This window comes from Mixophyes fleayi, chromosome 7 (assembly GCF_038048845.1).
Source record: "Mixophyes fleayi isolate aMixFle1 chromosome 7, aMixFle1.hap1, whole genome shotgun sequence".
In the NCBI taxonomy this organism is placed as follows: domain Eukaryota; kingdom Metazoa; phylum Chordata; class Amphibia; order Anura; family Limnodynastidae; genus Mixophyes; species Mixophyes fleayi.
This window is the reverse complement of record NC_134408.1, coordinates 644,351-661,082: the sequence shown is the minus strand read 5'-3', so window position 1 is coordinate 661,082 and position 16,732 is coordinate 644,351. Positions and strand designations below refer to the sequence as shown.

General features: G+C 47.6%; 1 protein-coding gene across 3 annotated transcripts; it reads right to left on the bottom strand.

The window, feature by feature from the left end:
- Window positions 1-3,332: 3,332 nt before the first annotated feature.
- On the bottom strand, window positions 3,333-16,681 carry LOC142097116 (helicase SRCAP-like). 3 transcript variants are annotated; one of them, XM_075178714.1, is made up of 17 exons: window positions 16,433-16,681; window positions 16,166-16,335; window positions 15,898-16,085; window positions 15,656-15,808; window positions 15,405-15,569; window positions 15,069-15,323; window positions 14,700-14,861; window positions 11,956-14,624; window positions 11,503-11,738; window positions 11,228-11,430; window positions 10,907-11,076; window positions 10,141-10,337; window positions 8,182-8,296; window positions 7,473-7,598; window positions 5,914-6,075; window positions 5,751-5,834; window positions 3,333-5,620 (listed from the first exon to the last, which is right to left on the bottom strand). In XM_075178714.1, exons 1-17 carry the CDS (start codon window positions 16,586-16,588, stop codon window positions 3,686-3,688), a joined length of 7,146 nt encoding a protein of 2,381 aa, XP_075034815.1. In that variant the 5' UTR covers window positions 16,589-16,681; the 3' UTR covers window positions 3,333-3,685. The 3 variants fall into 3 exon arrangements, with proteins under 3 accessions (XP_075034815.1, XP_075034816.1, XP_075034817.1); XM_075178715.1 differs by having other exon boundaries at window positions 16,429-16,608; XM_075178716.1 differs by lacking the exon at window positions 16,433-16,681 and having other exon boundaries at window positions 16,174-16,309.
- Between the last annotated feature and the right edge of the window lie 51 nt (window positions 16,682-16,732).

The window sequence follows — 16,732 nt, the reverse complement described above, 5'->3', positions numbered from 1 at the left end:
ATACTTTGTATGACTGATACTGTTACCAGCATACATTTTGTCAATAATGTGGCTTTGATGGAACGCCCCATTACGGAGGCCACACCTGCTGCTAGAGTCCACCCACTTTGCGCTCTCACTGTTGTTATTGTAGTAATCTTACTGTCGGGCACTGTAGTCTTGTGGCACATTACAAATAAATTATGGTAAATCATGCGCTCATCTCACCGAGATGGTGGATCTATTGAGAAGGGCATTTAATGACCCAGCTCACAACTTACTGGACACTAATACCCTTACTCAAAGCCTGACTGTAAAACATACCAGTAGCTCTCACCAGGTGGCAGCACTGCACACTAAACAAGTGCAACACACTAGTGTTGCACAGTCTGTCTGTGTATGTATGTATGTATGTATGTATGTCAGGAAATTTAGACTGTAAGCTCCCATGGCACAGGGACTGATGAGTTCTCTGTACAGCCCTGCGGAATCAGTGGCGCTATATAAATAGATGGTGATTATGATGATAGTGCAGAGCATCTCTCATCACTTATAAACTGGAGTACAGAGCACAACACTTCCATCTCTTGTGCAGGACACAACTGGATTTAGTTTTGCATTTTTCTTTCAGTAGCAGCCCTTTCAACTCTGCTTTTTGAAGAGAAAAACGCACAAAATAAATTAAAGACCAAGTACAACCCTATGTGGAGTCATTTATATCAAAGTAAATTTACAATTAATCCAGGAATGTGTACTAAATACAACACTGCCCCGATTCATGCCGCCTCTAAAGACCGAGGACTGAAGTTGATTTAGAAACCAAGCTGGAATTCTGTAGGCAAGACGCCGAGACAAAGCATCAATAAAACCAGACACTTATAAGGCAATAGTTCTCTCTTATTCTACTGGGTTGAACTAATTGGTATATGTTTAGTGGACAAGTCAGTTACCACAATAACGATACTGGAATAACAGTCATTATCCTGCGTTTCCCCCCCAATGACAGACATCAAACATGCATATTTTCTTTACTGTGGACTGTTAGGAATATAGCTTTATCCTTACCATGTACCTAACACGGTTACACAGACCGACTGCGCTCACTCTGCGACATCACCATCCAATCACATACTAAGCTGCTACATAGCCTGTGTGATGTCACAGAGGGAGCATAGTCACACAACCTACACTGTGCTCACTGACATTAGGACAACTGAGAGGAAACCTGACCACCCACTACGTTACGCATGATGATCTCGGCTGTCAGTCGCCAACCAGATGTGTGAATATAGTGGAAAGGAACTTCAGTCATTTTGGATTTACATACAGTGCCCTAGCAAGTCAGAACCAGCAGCAAAAGGCAGGCAGATCGCAGTCAGAGACTACAACAATGTACACGTGGATACCATCAGGTTACATAGATCACTGAGTTATAACACAACAATTAGGATGGGCAAAGGGAATCTATCATGAAAATATTGTGTTCATTATAACCAGATGATGCTCCAGCGTCTATTTATACGAATTTCTACTATCTTATCCCATCAAACATTGAAGCAGAGTATAATACATTATTTCTCAACACTTATTAATGGACCTTTCCCTAACTGACCCACCCAACACCAGCCGCAGTAAGTTTTTATTAAGCTCGGTCTGCTGCATGAATGTCATCCATTATCCCAAGCATTGGCCAACTAATACAAGTCTACTGGTTTATTCATGAAACGCTGCAAGGTTCCATCCACAGATGATCAGACGATGGAATATAGCTATGGACTACCTGTGCCATCCATTACCCTATACTTCCTGACCAACTAGTACAGAGTCTACTGGTTTATTCATGAAACGCTGCAAGGTTCCATCCACAGATGATCAGACGATGGAATATAGCTATGGACTACCTGTGCCATCCATTACTCCACACTCGCTGACCAACTAATACAGAGTCTACTGGTTTATTCATGAAACGCTGCAAGGTTCCATCCACAGGTGATCAGATGATGGAATATAGAGCTATGGACTACCTGTGCCATCCATTACCCTATACTTCCTGACCAACTAGTACAGAGTCTACTGGTTTATTCATGAAACGCTGCAAGGTTCCATCCACAGATGATCAGACGATGGAATATAGAGCTATGGACTACCTGTGCCATCCATTACCCTATACTTCCTGACCAACTAGTACAGAGTCTACTGGTTTATTCATGAAACGCTGCAAGGTTCCATCCACAGATGATCAGACGATGGAATATAGAGCTATGGACTACCTGTGCCATCCATTACCCTATACTTCCTGACCAACTAGTACAGAGTCTACTGGTTTATTCATGAAACGCTGCAAGGTTCCATCCACAGATGATCAGACGATGGAATATAGAGCTATGGACTACCTGTGCCATCCATTACCCTATACTTCCTGACCAACTAGTACAGAGTCTACTGGTTTATTCATGAAACGCTGCAAGGTTCCATCCACAGATGATCAGACGATGGAATATAGAGCTATGGACTACCTGTGCCATCCATTACTCCACACTCGCTGACCAACTAGTACAGAGTCTACTGGTTTATTCATGAAACGCTGCAAGGTTCCATCCACAGGTGATCAGACGATGGAATATAGCTATGGACTACCTGTGCCATCCATTACCCTATACTTCCTGACCAACTAGTACAGAGTCTACTGGTATATTCATGAAACGCTGCAAAGTTCCATCCACAGGTGATCAGATGATGGAATATAGAGCTATGGACTACCTGTGCCATCCATTACTCCACACTCACTGACCAACTAATAGAGTCTACTGGTTTATTCATGAAACGCTGCAAGGTTCCATCCACAGATGATCAGACGATGGAATATAGCTATGGACTACCTGTGCCATCCATTACCCTATACTTTCTGACCAACTAGTACAGAGTCTACTGGTATATTCTGGAAACGCTGCAAGGTTCCATCCACAGGTGATCAGATGATGGAATATAGAGCTATGGACTACCTGTGCCATCCATTACTCCACACTCACTGACCAACTAGTACAGAGTCTACTGGTATATTCTGGAAACGCTGCAAGGTTCCATCCACAGGTGATCAGATGATGGAATATAGAGCTACTGAATTTAGGAAGGATGTTTGGGAGAGAAATGTCACACTATCAAGAGCTTTATTCCAACAATACAACAAACAAAAATATAGAATTTCATGTGCATTGCTAGTTGTATGAATCAGACCAGGGTGTGCTATACAAACAGTTCATGATAGATTCCCTTTCTTAGGATATGAGGAGAAGGAACCAGTCATCCCACAAAGCCGCCACTCATTCTTACAGAGCGTCTCATAACACGTAACATACACTTTACTCAACACTTTATTTTCATGAAAGAATTACAGAAACATGTCCGGAAACTGGAGGCTCTAGATCCCAGCCTCAGGTGATACCTGCGGTTACCTGTCTAAGACTACAGGGCCCAACAATCCCAGCCATAACACCTGGTACCCACCAATGAAATTAAGTCTCATCCTTCCCATCCTCTTTGCATAGATTGTGTTTCTCAGTAACGGGGCTGTGGCACACAGAGAACACTCAACCAGTCCCAATGCTTGGGGGGCAATCATTAGGGCCCTTTCACCTCATCCCCCAGTCATTTCAATTGGGGGTTCCCCACGTGGGATGAAACATAGCCTGCTGCTCAATGCTGCACCTCACGTTTTGGCCTTTCTGCCTCTGTGGCTGTTAGGAGAATTAAGGAGTGGGGGGCGCGATGACCGAGTGTTACTGGCAGGGTTAGCAGTAAGGGAACTGCGCAGAACGCGCTCTGCGGGGGGGCAATGACGCTTTCTGCTCCCAGCATGTTGCCTCTCACTGGAACTGTCATGGGGAGAGGATGAAGGAGGACTTGGGGAACTCACACTAGGAGGCTTCCGTCTTTTATTGGAAGGTTTCTCCTGTATATTAACAGAACGGGGAGAGCGTCCACGGGGGGAATTGGAAGATGCGCCAGAGTTCTTTGAGATTGCAGGAGGCATTGTGGTTGTCTGCATTCGAGTCCTGGCGCTACGGGTCAATGGGGTCCTTATAACAATCTCATCTCCAGAGGAGTCATCTGTATCCGTAGGGGAAGAATTATGCTCCCTGGTATCCAGGTTATCTGACTTAGGTGGTTTAAGTTTTCTCTGAAGAGGGGTCCTTGTGATTTGGGGACTGGGAGATCTGTCTGGAGAACTGTCCAATCTGTCATTGTGTGATGTGGAACTGGAGCTCACTTTGGGCACAGAATGGGACTTAGGTGGGCGGCCACGCTTCCGCTTTGGTGGGGTGACTGGCTCATCAACACCACTGCTGCTTGTGCCCTCCGCACCCACTACAGGAATGTTGGAAGATTCACTGGGAATGATGGCATTAGAAGTGGGACAACACAGAGTGGATGAAACCAAATCATTCTCCTTGTGATCAGATCTGCTGCAATTTGCTGCTGTAGTGTCTGATTGACAAATATCAGGAGCAGAGTCTCCATGAAGTGAAAAGGGGGACGTTGGTGAAGCAACAACGGGGGATGTCGGTGAAGCAACAACGGGGGACGCTTCACGTCTTTTTGGGGGTCTTCCCCTCTTTCTTTTCTCAATAGGAGAACCACTTTCACTCTCTGAGTTCAACCTAAAGGTGGAGGTTGGACTGCCAGGAGTTTGCACTCCCAAGGAAGAAGTTCCCAACTCAGAAGTGGTTCCTTGGGGAGAAGTATCACACTCGGGAGAAACTTGAGGAGACTCCACAGGGGACATGGACATGTCAAAAGGGACACCAGTGTGAGACATGTCTGACCTAGTCTTGGGAGGCCTTCCTCTCTTTCTCTTTGGTGGTGGGCTTCCTGTCTCAGAGTTCTCCTCAGAGAGGATCTCATGAGAAGGGCTCTGAGAATCAGGTATATTAGGACTTTGGGTGCCATTGTCTGTGGTTGGCTGTTGTACTCTTCCTCTGCTATGGCGGCGGGGAGTGGGAAGCCGCTCTTGCAACACAGTAACAAGTCGTCCGGGCAAGCGCCTCAGTACTTTTGCAGTTGGAGAGGACTCGCTAGCTCCAGCAAGTAAAATCTCACAGTCTGCAGTCACCTTCCTGCGAGGTGTGCGCGGCGTGCCATTTTCCTCTTGCGGCACACTGACAGGGCTCGCCAGCATGGTCTCTCCTGGCACAGACACATCTTCCGCCTCGACAAGAACAGCATCTCCAACAGTCTCTTCCAGTATCAAAGGTTCTCTTTCTGTGGCAGTGTTCTCAGGATGAACACTAGGAGGTGCTGTAGGGGGCTCTGAAACCACTGTGGTGGTGTTTGAGGTTTCCGTGACGTGACTGGGACCCTCCATGTCTGTCAGTGTCTGTGGAGATCCGCTATGCATGATGTCCTGGGCTGGGGACACAGCATCTGGATTGGTTAGGCTCTCTGTAGCGTCTGTGATTTCAGTTACTCTGGTTCCTCTCAGCCTCTCACTCATGCGAATACCAACACGTTCTGACGGTCTGCCAGGTGTTGGTGTCCGCACCTTGCGATTTTTTCTGATTTCTTCATCCCATTTCTCCTCAGCAATCTGTCCTCCCTCATCTTTAGCAAGAAACAAATCTTTGCGAGCAGCTTCTACCTGCTCCTGAGGTGAGAATAGCAGAGTCAGTGTAGTAGACATTAATCAGAGAAAAACATTGCTAAATCAGCAATAAATCAATAAATGGATGTGACAGAGAAGCCAACAACAATAAAGTGATAAAGTGATTTCTTACCTCAGCCTGTTTAAGTTCTTCTTTACTGACTTCTTCTAAGGAAGCTTCCAGGAAATACATGGCGTATCGTTCAATAGGCGTCAGCTAGAAAGACATCATTGTGTTACTGCCTCCACCATCATCCCACAGATCCACTTTCCATGCGGTCACCCTAGTACCTTACCTGCTCCACCAAAGCGGATATTTCCTGCTCTGCCCGACTCTGTTCCTCCTCTTCTGGCTCCAATGGAATATTCTCATTAAACTCTGCAAGATCTGCAACCTGCTCAGCACGAACCAGAGATGCAGCAAGTGTGTCCTCCTCATCCTCTGCCCCACACAGTGCCTGAGAAAAACAGGGACATAAATGGCTTCATGTACTGAGAAAACACAATTTTTACGTTGATTTCCTCTATTGCAGAGCGGGAAATAGGCTGAGGCTTAGCTGGCCTCCAGTTTAAAGTGCAGGAAGAACGTTGGACGGACTCAGCTATTGGTGCAGACTATCAAAAGTAGGTTCTTCCATAACGCAAAAGCTTCATTGCTCGATATTTGCAGAAAATGAAAAGCATTTATTCCTCACTGAGAAAAACAATTCTGATAACTGTATCTGATAATGCTGTTCTATCCTTTTCTAATGAGAATACATGAACAGAGTGAAAATTGCTTCCTGAAGATCATCTCCTAAACTTGTACGGATGACATCCGGATAAGGAGTGTGAGTGGGGTGGAAATCTTTAGGGTATGTGCCCAGTATGGAGACCATTTTGAAGTCGGCCATCTTGAATGCAACTAATTTTTTTTAAATAAGGTAGTCATGTGACAGAACAAAATGCAGAATTTCATAATAAAAACAACGGTGTTCTTTATTTTTACGCAAGTTTATACATTCTCAAGGTTTAACTGAGTTTTCTATTGCAGGTAGTGACATTAATGACAATGACACAAACAGAACGTGTAGAAATTGTCTTAAAATATCTGGAAAATGAAGCACACGTGCTACAGCAAATGATTTCAACCTACGTAACCCAAATCCCTACGTTAAAACAACGAATATCATTGTTTTCCTTTTGAAATTCTGCATGTTACATGACTACCTTCCCATTTAAAAGATTACAGCTGTATCCAAGATGGCCAACTTCAAAATGGTCACCATACTGGGCACATACCCTAAAGATTTCCACCACACCCAGATTATATGTGTAGACACTGGACTAATATTTCAGTACTCATTTCTGTTTTCAAAGGGTGTTTCCACACGTGTGTGTGTCATCTCTCTCTCTATACCTATATCTGCATAGACTGTAAACTTATATAAATAAACAGAAGCCTCTATACATCTACAACCACAACTGTCAAAATATATTTGATAATAGAATACTACAGGATTAGTTCTATAGAGCGTTACAATTACAACACAACTGGTAACAAAGAAATAAAACCACCATATTCTTAGTCATGAGGAATAAAAGGTTTTCAGACTACGGCAAATGACAGAAAAGGTGCTCATAGAGTGAACACTTAAACAGTGACGTAACAGATTATTTCTCTAAAAATTACTAGCCATTGCCCAATTACATGTCCCCCCCCTCCCATTTAACCCCTTTATTTTAATGAAATACCAATACAGAATGTTATTGTACAATGTGTACCATTTACATGCCTTATAATACTTAATAAGGACTCTCTCCATCTACGATGTTCTACATGAACATCTGAAGGACATGGACAGACAATGTATACCTGCTCCAGAATCTGAGCTTGTCCTGCTGTGGACCCGTCTTCTGTGCTGGGGTCGGGTGAAGCTCCGCGGACATCCACATCTTTGCGGGGTGTATCTTCCATGTCGAACAGTTCTCTGATTGTATGCTAGAAAGACAGACGCTCGTGACCATCTCTGATGTCCGCTAGCTTGGGAGCCCTTAGTTATGTGCATACACCGGACAATGAGACAGAACTCATAAAGGTCTTAGGATTAATAGGTGCCACGGGGTTCCACATGGTATTAATAAATCTGATCTCACAGGCACGGTCCACCTTTTATACACAACATACTGCAGATTCTGGTATCCTCTCCTAATCTACATACAGAATGGGATCTTTTAGATGTTTCTATATAAATATATTCTGAAATAAACATAATGGAGGCAACTCTTAACAGTCCACAGGAAACGTGTGCAAACCATGTGTTCAATTCCAATCCAGGGCTCTATGTGTGTGGAGTTCGCTAAGTGACAGAGAACTTAGAATGTACGTTTCAATGGGGCAGGGACAGATGTGAATGATTAAATACTCTCATTAAAGCAGTCTAATAAGTAGGCACTAAAATGTATAACCCCCAAGATAGAGCCCCACAATGCACATTAAGCCCCTCCATATAGAGTACCACGCTGCACACAACCCCCCCTCTTCCCAAGCCCCACACTTCACATTCTCCAAATGGAAATAACACCTGTTTGAAGTAGGCTGTGGTGAAATTTCCACCTTCAATGGCCATATCCCCCAACATACGCTTCTGCTGGGCTTTCTTCAGAATATTCTCTTCCACAGTACGCTCACTGACCAGCCTGCAAAAATATAATGCGGGTTATGGAGAAATCACTGCAATAAGATGATGGAATAAGAGGACAGAGGACATGGAGATCCAGTTGGGCGGTGGTGATGGAATAAGAGGACAGAGGACATGGAGATCCAGTTGGGCAGTGATGATGGAATAAGAGGACAGAGGACATGAAGAACCAGTTGGGCGGTGGTGATATAATAAGGGGACAGAGGACATGGAGAAACAGTTGGGCGGTGGTGATGGAATAAGAGGACAGAGGACATGGAGAACCAGTTGGGCGGTGATGATGGAATAAGAGGACAGAGGACATGGAGAACCAGTTGGGCGGTGGTGATGGAATAAGGGGACAGAGGACATGGAGAAACAGTTGGGCGGTGATGATGGAATAAGGGGACAGAGGACATGGAGAAACAGTTGGGCGGTGATGATGGAATAAGGGGACAGAGGACATGGAGAACCAGTTGGGCGGTGATGATGGAATAAGGGGACAGAGGACATGGAGAAACAGTTGGGCGGTGGTGATGGAATAAGGGGACAGAGGTTTTGGAGAACCAGTTGGGCGGTGGTGATGGAATAAGGGAACAGAGGACATGGATAACCAGTTGGGCGGTGGTGATGGAATAAGGGGACAGAGGACATGGAGAACCAGTTGGGCGGTGGTGATGGAATAAGGGAACAGAGGACATGGAAAACCAGTTGGGCGGTGGTGATGGAATAAGGGGACAGAGGTTTTGGAGAACCAGTTGGGCGGTGGTGATGGAATAAGGGAACAGAGGACATGGATAACCAGTTGGGCAGTGGTGATGGAATAAGGGGACAGAGGACATGGAGAACCAGTTGGGCGGTGGTGATGGAATAATGGGACAGAGGTTTTGGAGAACCAGTTGGGCGGTGGTGATATAATAAGGGGACAGAGGACATGGAGAAACAGTTGGGCGGTGGTGATGGAATAAGAGGACAGAGGACATGGAGAACCAGTTGGGCGGTGATGATGGAATAAGAGGACAGAGGACATGGAGAACCAGTTGGGCGGTGGTGATGGAATAAGAGGACAGAGGACATGGAGAACCAGTTGGGCGGTGGTGATGGAATAAGGGGACAGAGGTTTTGGAGAACCAGTTGGGTGGTGGTGATGGAATAAGGGAACAGAGGACATGGATAACCAGTTGGGCAGTGGTGATGGAATAAGGGGACAGAGGACATGGAAAACCAGTTGGGCGGTGGTGATGGAATAATGGGACAGAGGTTTTGGAGAACCAGTTGGGCGGTGGTGATGGAATAAGGGAACAGAGGACATGGATAACCAGTTGGGCGGTGGTGATGGAATAAGGGAACAGAGGACATGGAGAACCAGTTGGGCGGTGATGATGGAATAATGGGACAGAGGTTTTGGAGAAACAGTTGGGCGGTGGTGATGGAATAAGGGGACAGAGGTTTTGGAGAACCGGTTGGGCGGTGGTGATGGAATAAGGGAACAGAGGACATGGAGAACCAGTTGGGCGGTGATGATGGAATAATGGGACAGAGGTTTTGGAGAACCAGTTGGGCGGTGGTGATGGAATAAGGGGACAGAGGTTTTGGAGAACCGGTTGGGCGGTGGTGATGGAATAAGGGAACAGAGGACATGGAGAACCAGTTGGGCGGTGATGATGGAATAATGGGACAGAGGTTTTGGAGAACCAGTTGGGCGGTGGTGATGGAATAAGGGGACAGAGGTTTTGGAGAAACAGTTGGGCGGTGGTGATGGAATAAGGGGACAGAGGTTTTGGAGAACCGGTTGGGCGGTGGTGATGGTATAAGAGAATGTGTGTTGTTGAAAGACGGGCGTTTCACGCATGTGTAACACACCTGTATATATGCACATCCCGTGTCTGCCCAATGCGATGACAGCGGTCTTGTGCTTGTGCATCCATAGTAGGATTCCAGTCACTATCATAGAAGATAACTGTATCTGCTCCTGTAAGGTTGACTCCCACACCTCCACTCCGTGTTGACAGAATAAAACTGAAAATGCGCTTGTCCATGTTAAACCTTTCCATCAACACCTACCAATAATAAAGGGAAAAAAAGACAATGAATAAGATTCCTGGCTCTTCTACCAATGTAGTAGATGAACAATTAATTCTACAATCAACCAACTGGTCGTCATAGTCTCTTCCACTCTCTAATAAGAGCTGCTGGCTCCTCTAGTACAAGTCAGAGCAGCCTTATTGCTGGTTTACAAACTGCTCATTAGTCCATATAAACACCTGCCAGAAATGTCCTAGGCAGCCAAGAAAAACAAGGTAAGAGAACAAGTGCTGAATTTAATCATGTAACAAGCAACAGTCTAGACACTAAAATACAATTTTCTCTGGGATACAGGAGGATATTTTGGTGTTGGGACAGTAGAAAGAGAAACAAATTGGCTTTATTTCCTCCCCCTAAATGATCAAGACAGACCTCCACTAGCTATATACATAAGTCATATTACAGGTCCACAAGTTGATAGATGGTGGCGAGCTAACAGGTTTGTCATCGAAATCTACTCCTCAGGAACCAACATTTAAGGTTAGGCCGGATGAAGAGGGAAGTAAATTATGCATATAATTGAATATTGCGATAACCTCATTACCTGTCTCTGCTCCACACGTGTAGATCCATCTAGTCGCACATATATGTGTCCATGATAATTGAGGAATTGCTCCAGAACATCTAACATACGTGTCATTTGAGTGAATATTAGGACACGATGACCTCCTGATTTTAGCTGACGCAGCAAGCGATCTAAGGTCTGTAGCTTTCCTGTGGAAAAGGAGAAGAAGAACATTTATTACAGAGGAGAAAGCTCGCGCATGAGGAAGGCATCCACTTTCATAAAGGTCTCCACAGTCTGATATTACCAAGGAAGAGATCCCACCACGGTACCCTCCAACCACCTGTGAAACAGACTCACCACAGTCATACTGGATAAGCCGCAGATCTGGGAACTGAGTCCTCATGTTGGCAATGATGCGATGCAGACAGCGGCTGTGTGGCGTCAGCTCCCTGGATAATGTTTCTTTGAACACAGACTCTTGAAGGATGACGGATGGTGGAGGATGAGAGGTATGCAGACTAATCTGTGGTGCCTCCACAGGAGGCATGGCAAATATAAACCTGGGAGGAGAGATGTATGTATGAGTACCACAGAGAAAGACTTCAAACTTTCCCCCGATGTCTGTAACCTACCTCTCAATTAGTGGGTGTAGCTGCTCCAGGCGTTGCTGTGGGGTAAATGTGATTCTACTTAAAGTGTTGGTCAGGAGTCTGTGGTCCTGCAAACCAAGAGCAGACTGGTGTAGGGTACAGACTCTTAGGACTTCAGTGCCATATATCGGAGCCAGGCTGCATCTCCTCTCATTCAGATGAAAAACCCTTTCCAGTCGCTCCACTTTCTGTTTCCGACGCCGTTCCTCCAGTGATTCCTGTGGATGACATCTCGTCATTGCCTGTCCTCCCCCATCATTTCCCCCCAAACTCAATGATCATTTTAAGCAATTTAGATTACAACATGTGCTTGTAAAACATTTCATATAGTCTTACAAAACCCCTACGGAATGAACCCAGCACAAATTGTACTCGATCATAAGCCTGATCCACTCCTATAATGGAAACTCTCATCCACGATCATTCTCAGCTCACCACGTAGAAGGGCGAGCGAGGAGGTGGTGGCAGCTGACGTCTGGGTCTGGTAGATGCAGGAACCATGGAGATGTGTGTGGAGCGGGATTCATCTCTCTCCAGAGTGACGTCAGACTCTGCAGGTGTACCGATAGTCACACTAACTGCTGGAGGACCAGCAATGGACAGCGACAAAGACTGTTCTTGAACAATGGCCGGTACAGGGATATTTACTGAAGTAGGAACCGTTGATATGCTGTCAGTGTTTGGAGTGTGAAAAGGTACATTTGGGGGTAATAAAATACACTGTGGAGCAGAGGTGGACTGAGGAGAGGAGGGTAAGGGTACAGACTTAGGAACTGGTATACTAGAAGAAAGGCAGGGGCGCAGGGTAGCTGCAGAAGATTGAAGAGTGTGCAAAGGGGCAGGTACATGGGAAGCCAGTAAAGGCATGGGAGTAGAAGCAGGTGATGAAGCCGTCAATGTTAAGGGGGCAGACACTGAGATAACCAGAGGATGGGCTGATGGTGGCAGCAGAGGAGCAGGTTCTACAGGCTGAGTGGAAGCATGCACTGAGGAAGACAAGTTAGGAGCTGGTGCAGACACCAGTAACAGGGAAGTTGGGTCAAGTGGGGAGGCAGGCAGGGAGGAAACAGGAGCTGGCGTTGAAGCTGGCAGCAGGGGTAATGGAATAGGAGTGGAGGCTGGCAATGAGGGCAGGGGTGCTGGTGCAGAAGCTGGCACAGATAAGGACTGTGTGGATGCTGAAGGCAGGGGGGCTGGAATCCTGACTGGCAAAGAAGGTAGGGGAGACTGTGAAAAATTGGGAATGATATGTGGCACGGGGGCTACTAAAGTAGAAACAGCAGATGGCTCCAAAGCAGATGTAGGCAACACGTTTGCGTGGGCCGCAGTCGGCACACTGGATGCAAACAACATCTTGGCCGGCACAGGATGAGGTGTGGATGACAGTGGAGATGATGAAGTTACTATTGAGCTGAAAGAACCTGAAGTGGCGAACGTTAGCGAAGCAGGAGAGGTAGAACTCCTAATAGAAGTGACCATGGAATGTGAGGAGGCCGAGGTTATAAAGGAGGGACTGAGAGCCTGAGGTGCGCAAGTTGAAGATGGTGTTAGGAAAGTGGCTGGAGGAGCCTGCGCAAGTAATGGAAGGGTAGAAGATGTTGTGGTGACATTTAGCAGAGGGAGAGAAAACTTAGAAGATGCTGCTGCTGCCAGTATTGGAACTGTGCTAGATGCAGGCAAAACAGGCAACGGAGCAGATGCCACAGAGGGTATTTTGAGCGATGTATTAAGCATCAAAGGCGGCAGTGTGTCGGTCACGGAAGCTTCCAGCAAAGGCATTGCGGCAGAATCTGGAGCCAAGAGTAATGGCTGATTACTGGATGCCTCCAACGACAACAAAGAAGCTGTAGCTGTTGGCAGGGGGGTCGGAGCAGACAGCACTGGGCGGGGGGCCCCGGCCGGAGCAGACAGCACTGGGCGGGGGGCCCCGGCCGGAGCAGACAGCACTGGGCGGGGGGCCCCGGCCGGAGCAGACAGCACTGGGCGGGGGGCCCCGGCCGGAGCAGACAGCACTGGGCGGGGGGCCCCGGCCGGAGCAGACAGCACTGGGCGGGGGGCCCCGGCCGGAGCAGACAGCACTGGGCGGGGGGCCCCGGCCGGAGCAGACAGCAATGGGCGGGGGGCCCCGGCCGGAGCAGACAGCAATGGGCGGGGGGCCCCGGCCGGAGCAGACAGCAATGGGCGGGGGGCAGGTACAGGAATGTCTACTGGGTGGGGGGCAGATAGACAAGCTGACAGTGAACTCTTGCTGGCAGTTGAAATTGGTAAATGAGTAGCAAATGGCGCTAACTGGCCAGACACAGGGGCTGCCAATAGAGGCAAAGTGGCAGATACTGAGGTAGCTGGCAAAGGGGCAGATAAGGTAGGTGCAGCAAGAGTTGGGAAGGTAGTAGCACTGGGGTGTGTGTACAGGACTGGTGCGGTGCCGCTGTTTGTAGATGGCAGAGGAGACAGGGTGAGCAGAGATACAGGACTGGTCAGAAAACGAGCAGGTATAGGATTATAGCTGGACACTGTAGGGGGAGCAGAGTTTGCAAGAAGAGCAGGGACTAAACTCAAGTTGTACGTGGGAGGTGTCAATTTGGGGATGCTGGAAGCAGGTGGAGAAGGAGGGTTGGGTGTTAGGTTTACATAAAGGGCACTGTCGGAACAAGTACTAGGTACACATATATTGGGTGTCAGGGATGGTGAAGCTGGGACAGCTGCAGACTCTTGTCTCTGAAGTCCGTTACCATTCTGTACAGAAAGGACGTCCGTGAGGATGGGGTCTGGATTTTGAGGTTTAAAAACGACAGTACAAGGGCCACAGTCGGGACCTACAATTTGTGCTGTGGTGCAGTTTGGCATTGGACAGGGGGAAGAATTTGGGAGGGCAGGACTTTGTGTATGTCTGGGAGGGGACGAGTGGTGGTTTGTCAGCTGCATGGTAGAAGTGCCTGTTGTCAGAAGGCGCAGTGCCACACCAGACATAGGTGGAACTGGGGAGTCCTCAGTACTGAGGGGCACAGGATTTGGAGAAGGAAGCCTTGAAGCCAGGGCCGGGCTGGACACCATAAGTAGGGAACTGTTAGCCAGAGTTATGGTGGAGGTGACAACAACAGGAGCTGAAAGAAGAAGACACACGCTCAGACTTGGTATTTTTTTGGATATCAGACAAGAACATCTTTGTGCACACTTACCGGGTCTTTCTCCCAATCCCTCTCGGACATTTACTTGTTCTGCATGCGGACCAGGCATGACACGGAGAAGTGGACGTACTGGTGAAGCCTGAGGAGGACGCTGGGGAGATGCTGGAACTTCTCTGGAGGTCTGTCTGACCACAATCTTCACTAGACCTGGGGCTGAGAATAGATAGTACAGTAAATGGCAGCCTCCCTGAAAACTCAAACACACTGCACTGATATGAGGGTCACAGACAACAATGAGACATGAGACCAGATAGACCTCACAACTGAAAAGTCCTCCAAATGTATAAGCACCCAGGGTGGAAGGCTCAGAGGTCCACAAAAAAGAAAACTGAAGGTATCTTAAGAGGAGAAGACACTTACCCTGCCCAGGGGGCGCTATGCCAGCTGCCGCGGAAGCCGGGATGTTCGCACTGTTAAGTAACGTGTGTTGGAGAGACTGCACAGATACCGTCTGAACGCCCATCTGTGATGGAGCGCTATTCTGCACCAGCTGTGAAGGCGCAGAGGCCGCGGGAGCTGCAGCCTGCTGAGCTAGAGCCTGGATTAGTGCAAGCTGGGCGGGCTGGCTCAGGAGATGATGCTGTCCACCAGAAGAGACCAGGTGAAGCACATTACCTGTCACACAGAGATACAAGGTGGTTAGATGTGTCAGGCACACACTAGAAGCAGATCACAGATGGACAAAGAGGCTCTCACCCTGTACTGGCCGAGGCTGCCCGATACCCAATGGCCGCATCTGAGCGCCACTTAATGTGAGTTTGGCACCCTGCAACTGCAAAGTGAGGGGCTTAGTGACCGATGGACTCTGTAGAGGGCGTCCACTCAAAGACGCCAGTTGTGACAGGCTGATGACTTCTCCCGCTACGAAGGAAAACATGGCACTGGTTACTCGGCAGCTATGTCAGCTGAAACGTTTTCTCAACACAAGATTCAGGACTGGTACTCACTGGGTAGTCGGGCCTGCATATCAGGAGTCAAAATAAACCTCTGAGCTCCACTATACACAGCCTGCGAGTTCTGCACTGGAACTGGTTTTCCTACCCCGCTCGCTACTTGAGTAACGGACACAGGACCCGAGGGTGGCTGGACCAGGAGTGGCTCTATAAATGCAGGACAATATAAAACCAGGAGAAATAAGCAGGAGACAGAGACAATATCCTAACAGCTACAGAAATGTGTCTTGTCTCACCCGGTGGAATCAGAACGGTCTGTGCTGGTGTGTGGGCTTCTGCTGCTGGTAAAGAGGTGGCTGAGGACAAGGATGGAGGAGTGGCAGGTAAGGGTGTAGAGGGCATGTCCTGGGGTCTCTGAACAGGCCGAGAACTGTTGACTACAACTACAGAACGAGGATCAGGTTTGGCAACTGGTTGGAGCATCCTAATGAAGAGAGAACCTGCTAAGTGACTACAAGTAGTGAGAAAGAAATATATCCATAGAAGATCATACACCAAACAGACCTGTTCACCTTCATCTTCAGCGGACGAGGTCTAGGTGGGGGTTCAGGAGAGTCAGCAATCTCTTGGATAAGTGACCGGGAGGGCTTGTGCCGGGGCAGGAACATGTCACTCTCATACCGACTTACACGTCCCTCCAAGTTAATAAGATCAAACAAGGCCATATCCACACACTGTGTACCGCAAAAGATTAGAGAGCTTGTCAAACATCACTTCATTCATTAACCAGACTCCACAATTAAAACCCTTCAGTTAATCCCCTGTACCTGCCTCGAGTGGGTGTCGCTGGAGAGCATAAAGAACCAAGGAGGGAACGGTGTAGCAGATAGCGCTGGTTATGAAGGGAGAGTGGATCGGACGCGGGTCAAACAGGTTGGGATGATTACACACCTTGCGGAGTTGCATGAGAATGTTAATTACACTCATAAAATGGCCGCTGGCCAGGGTCTCCCCGGGTCCTGTGAAAGATATGGAGAGGCAACAAAACACGTCTGTAAGCCATAGTTACCACACTGATGTGATGGTCTGGTCAATGAGAGACAATAGCCATAATAGAGGACGGACAGACAT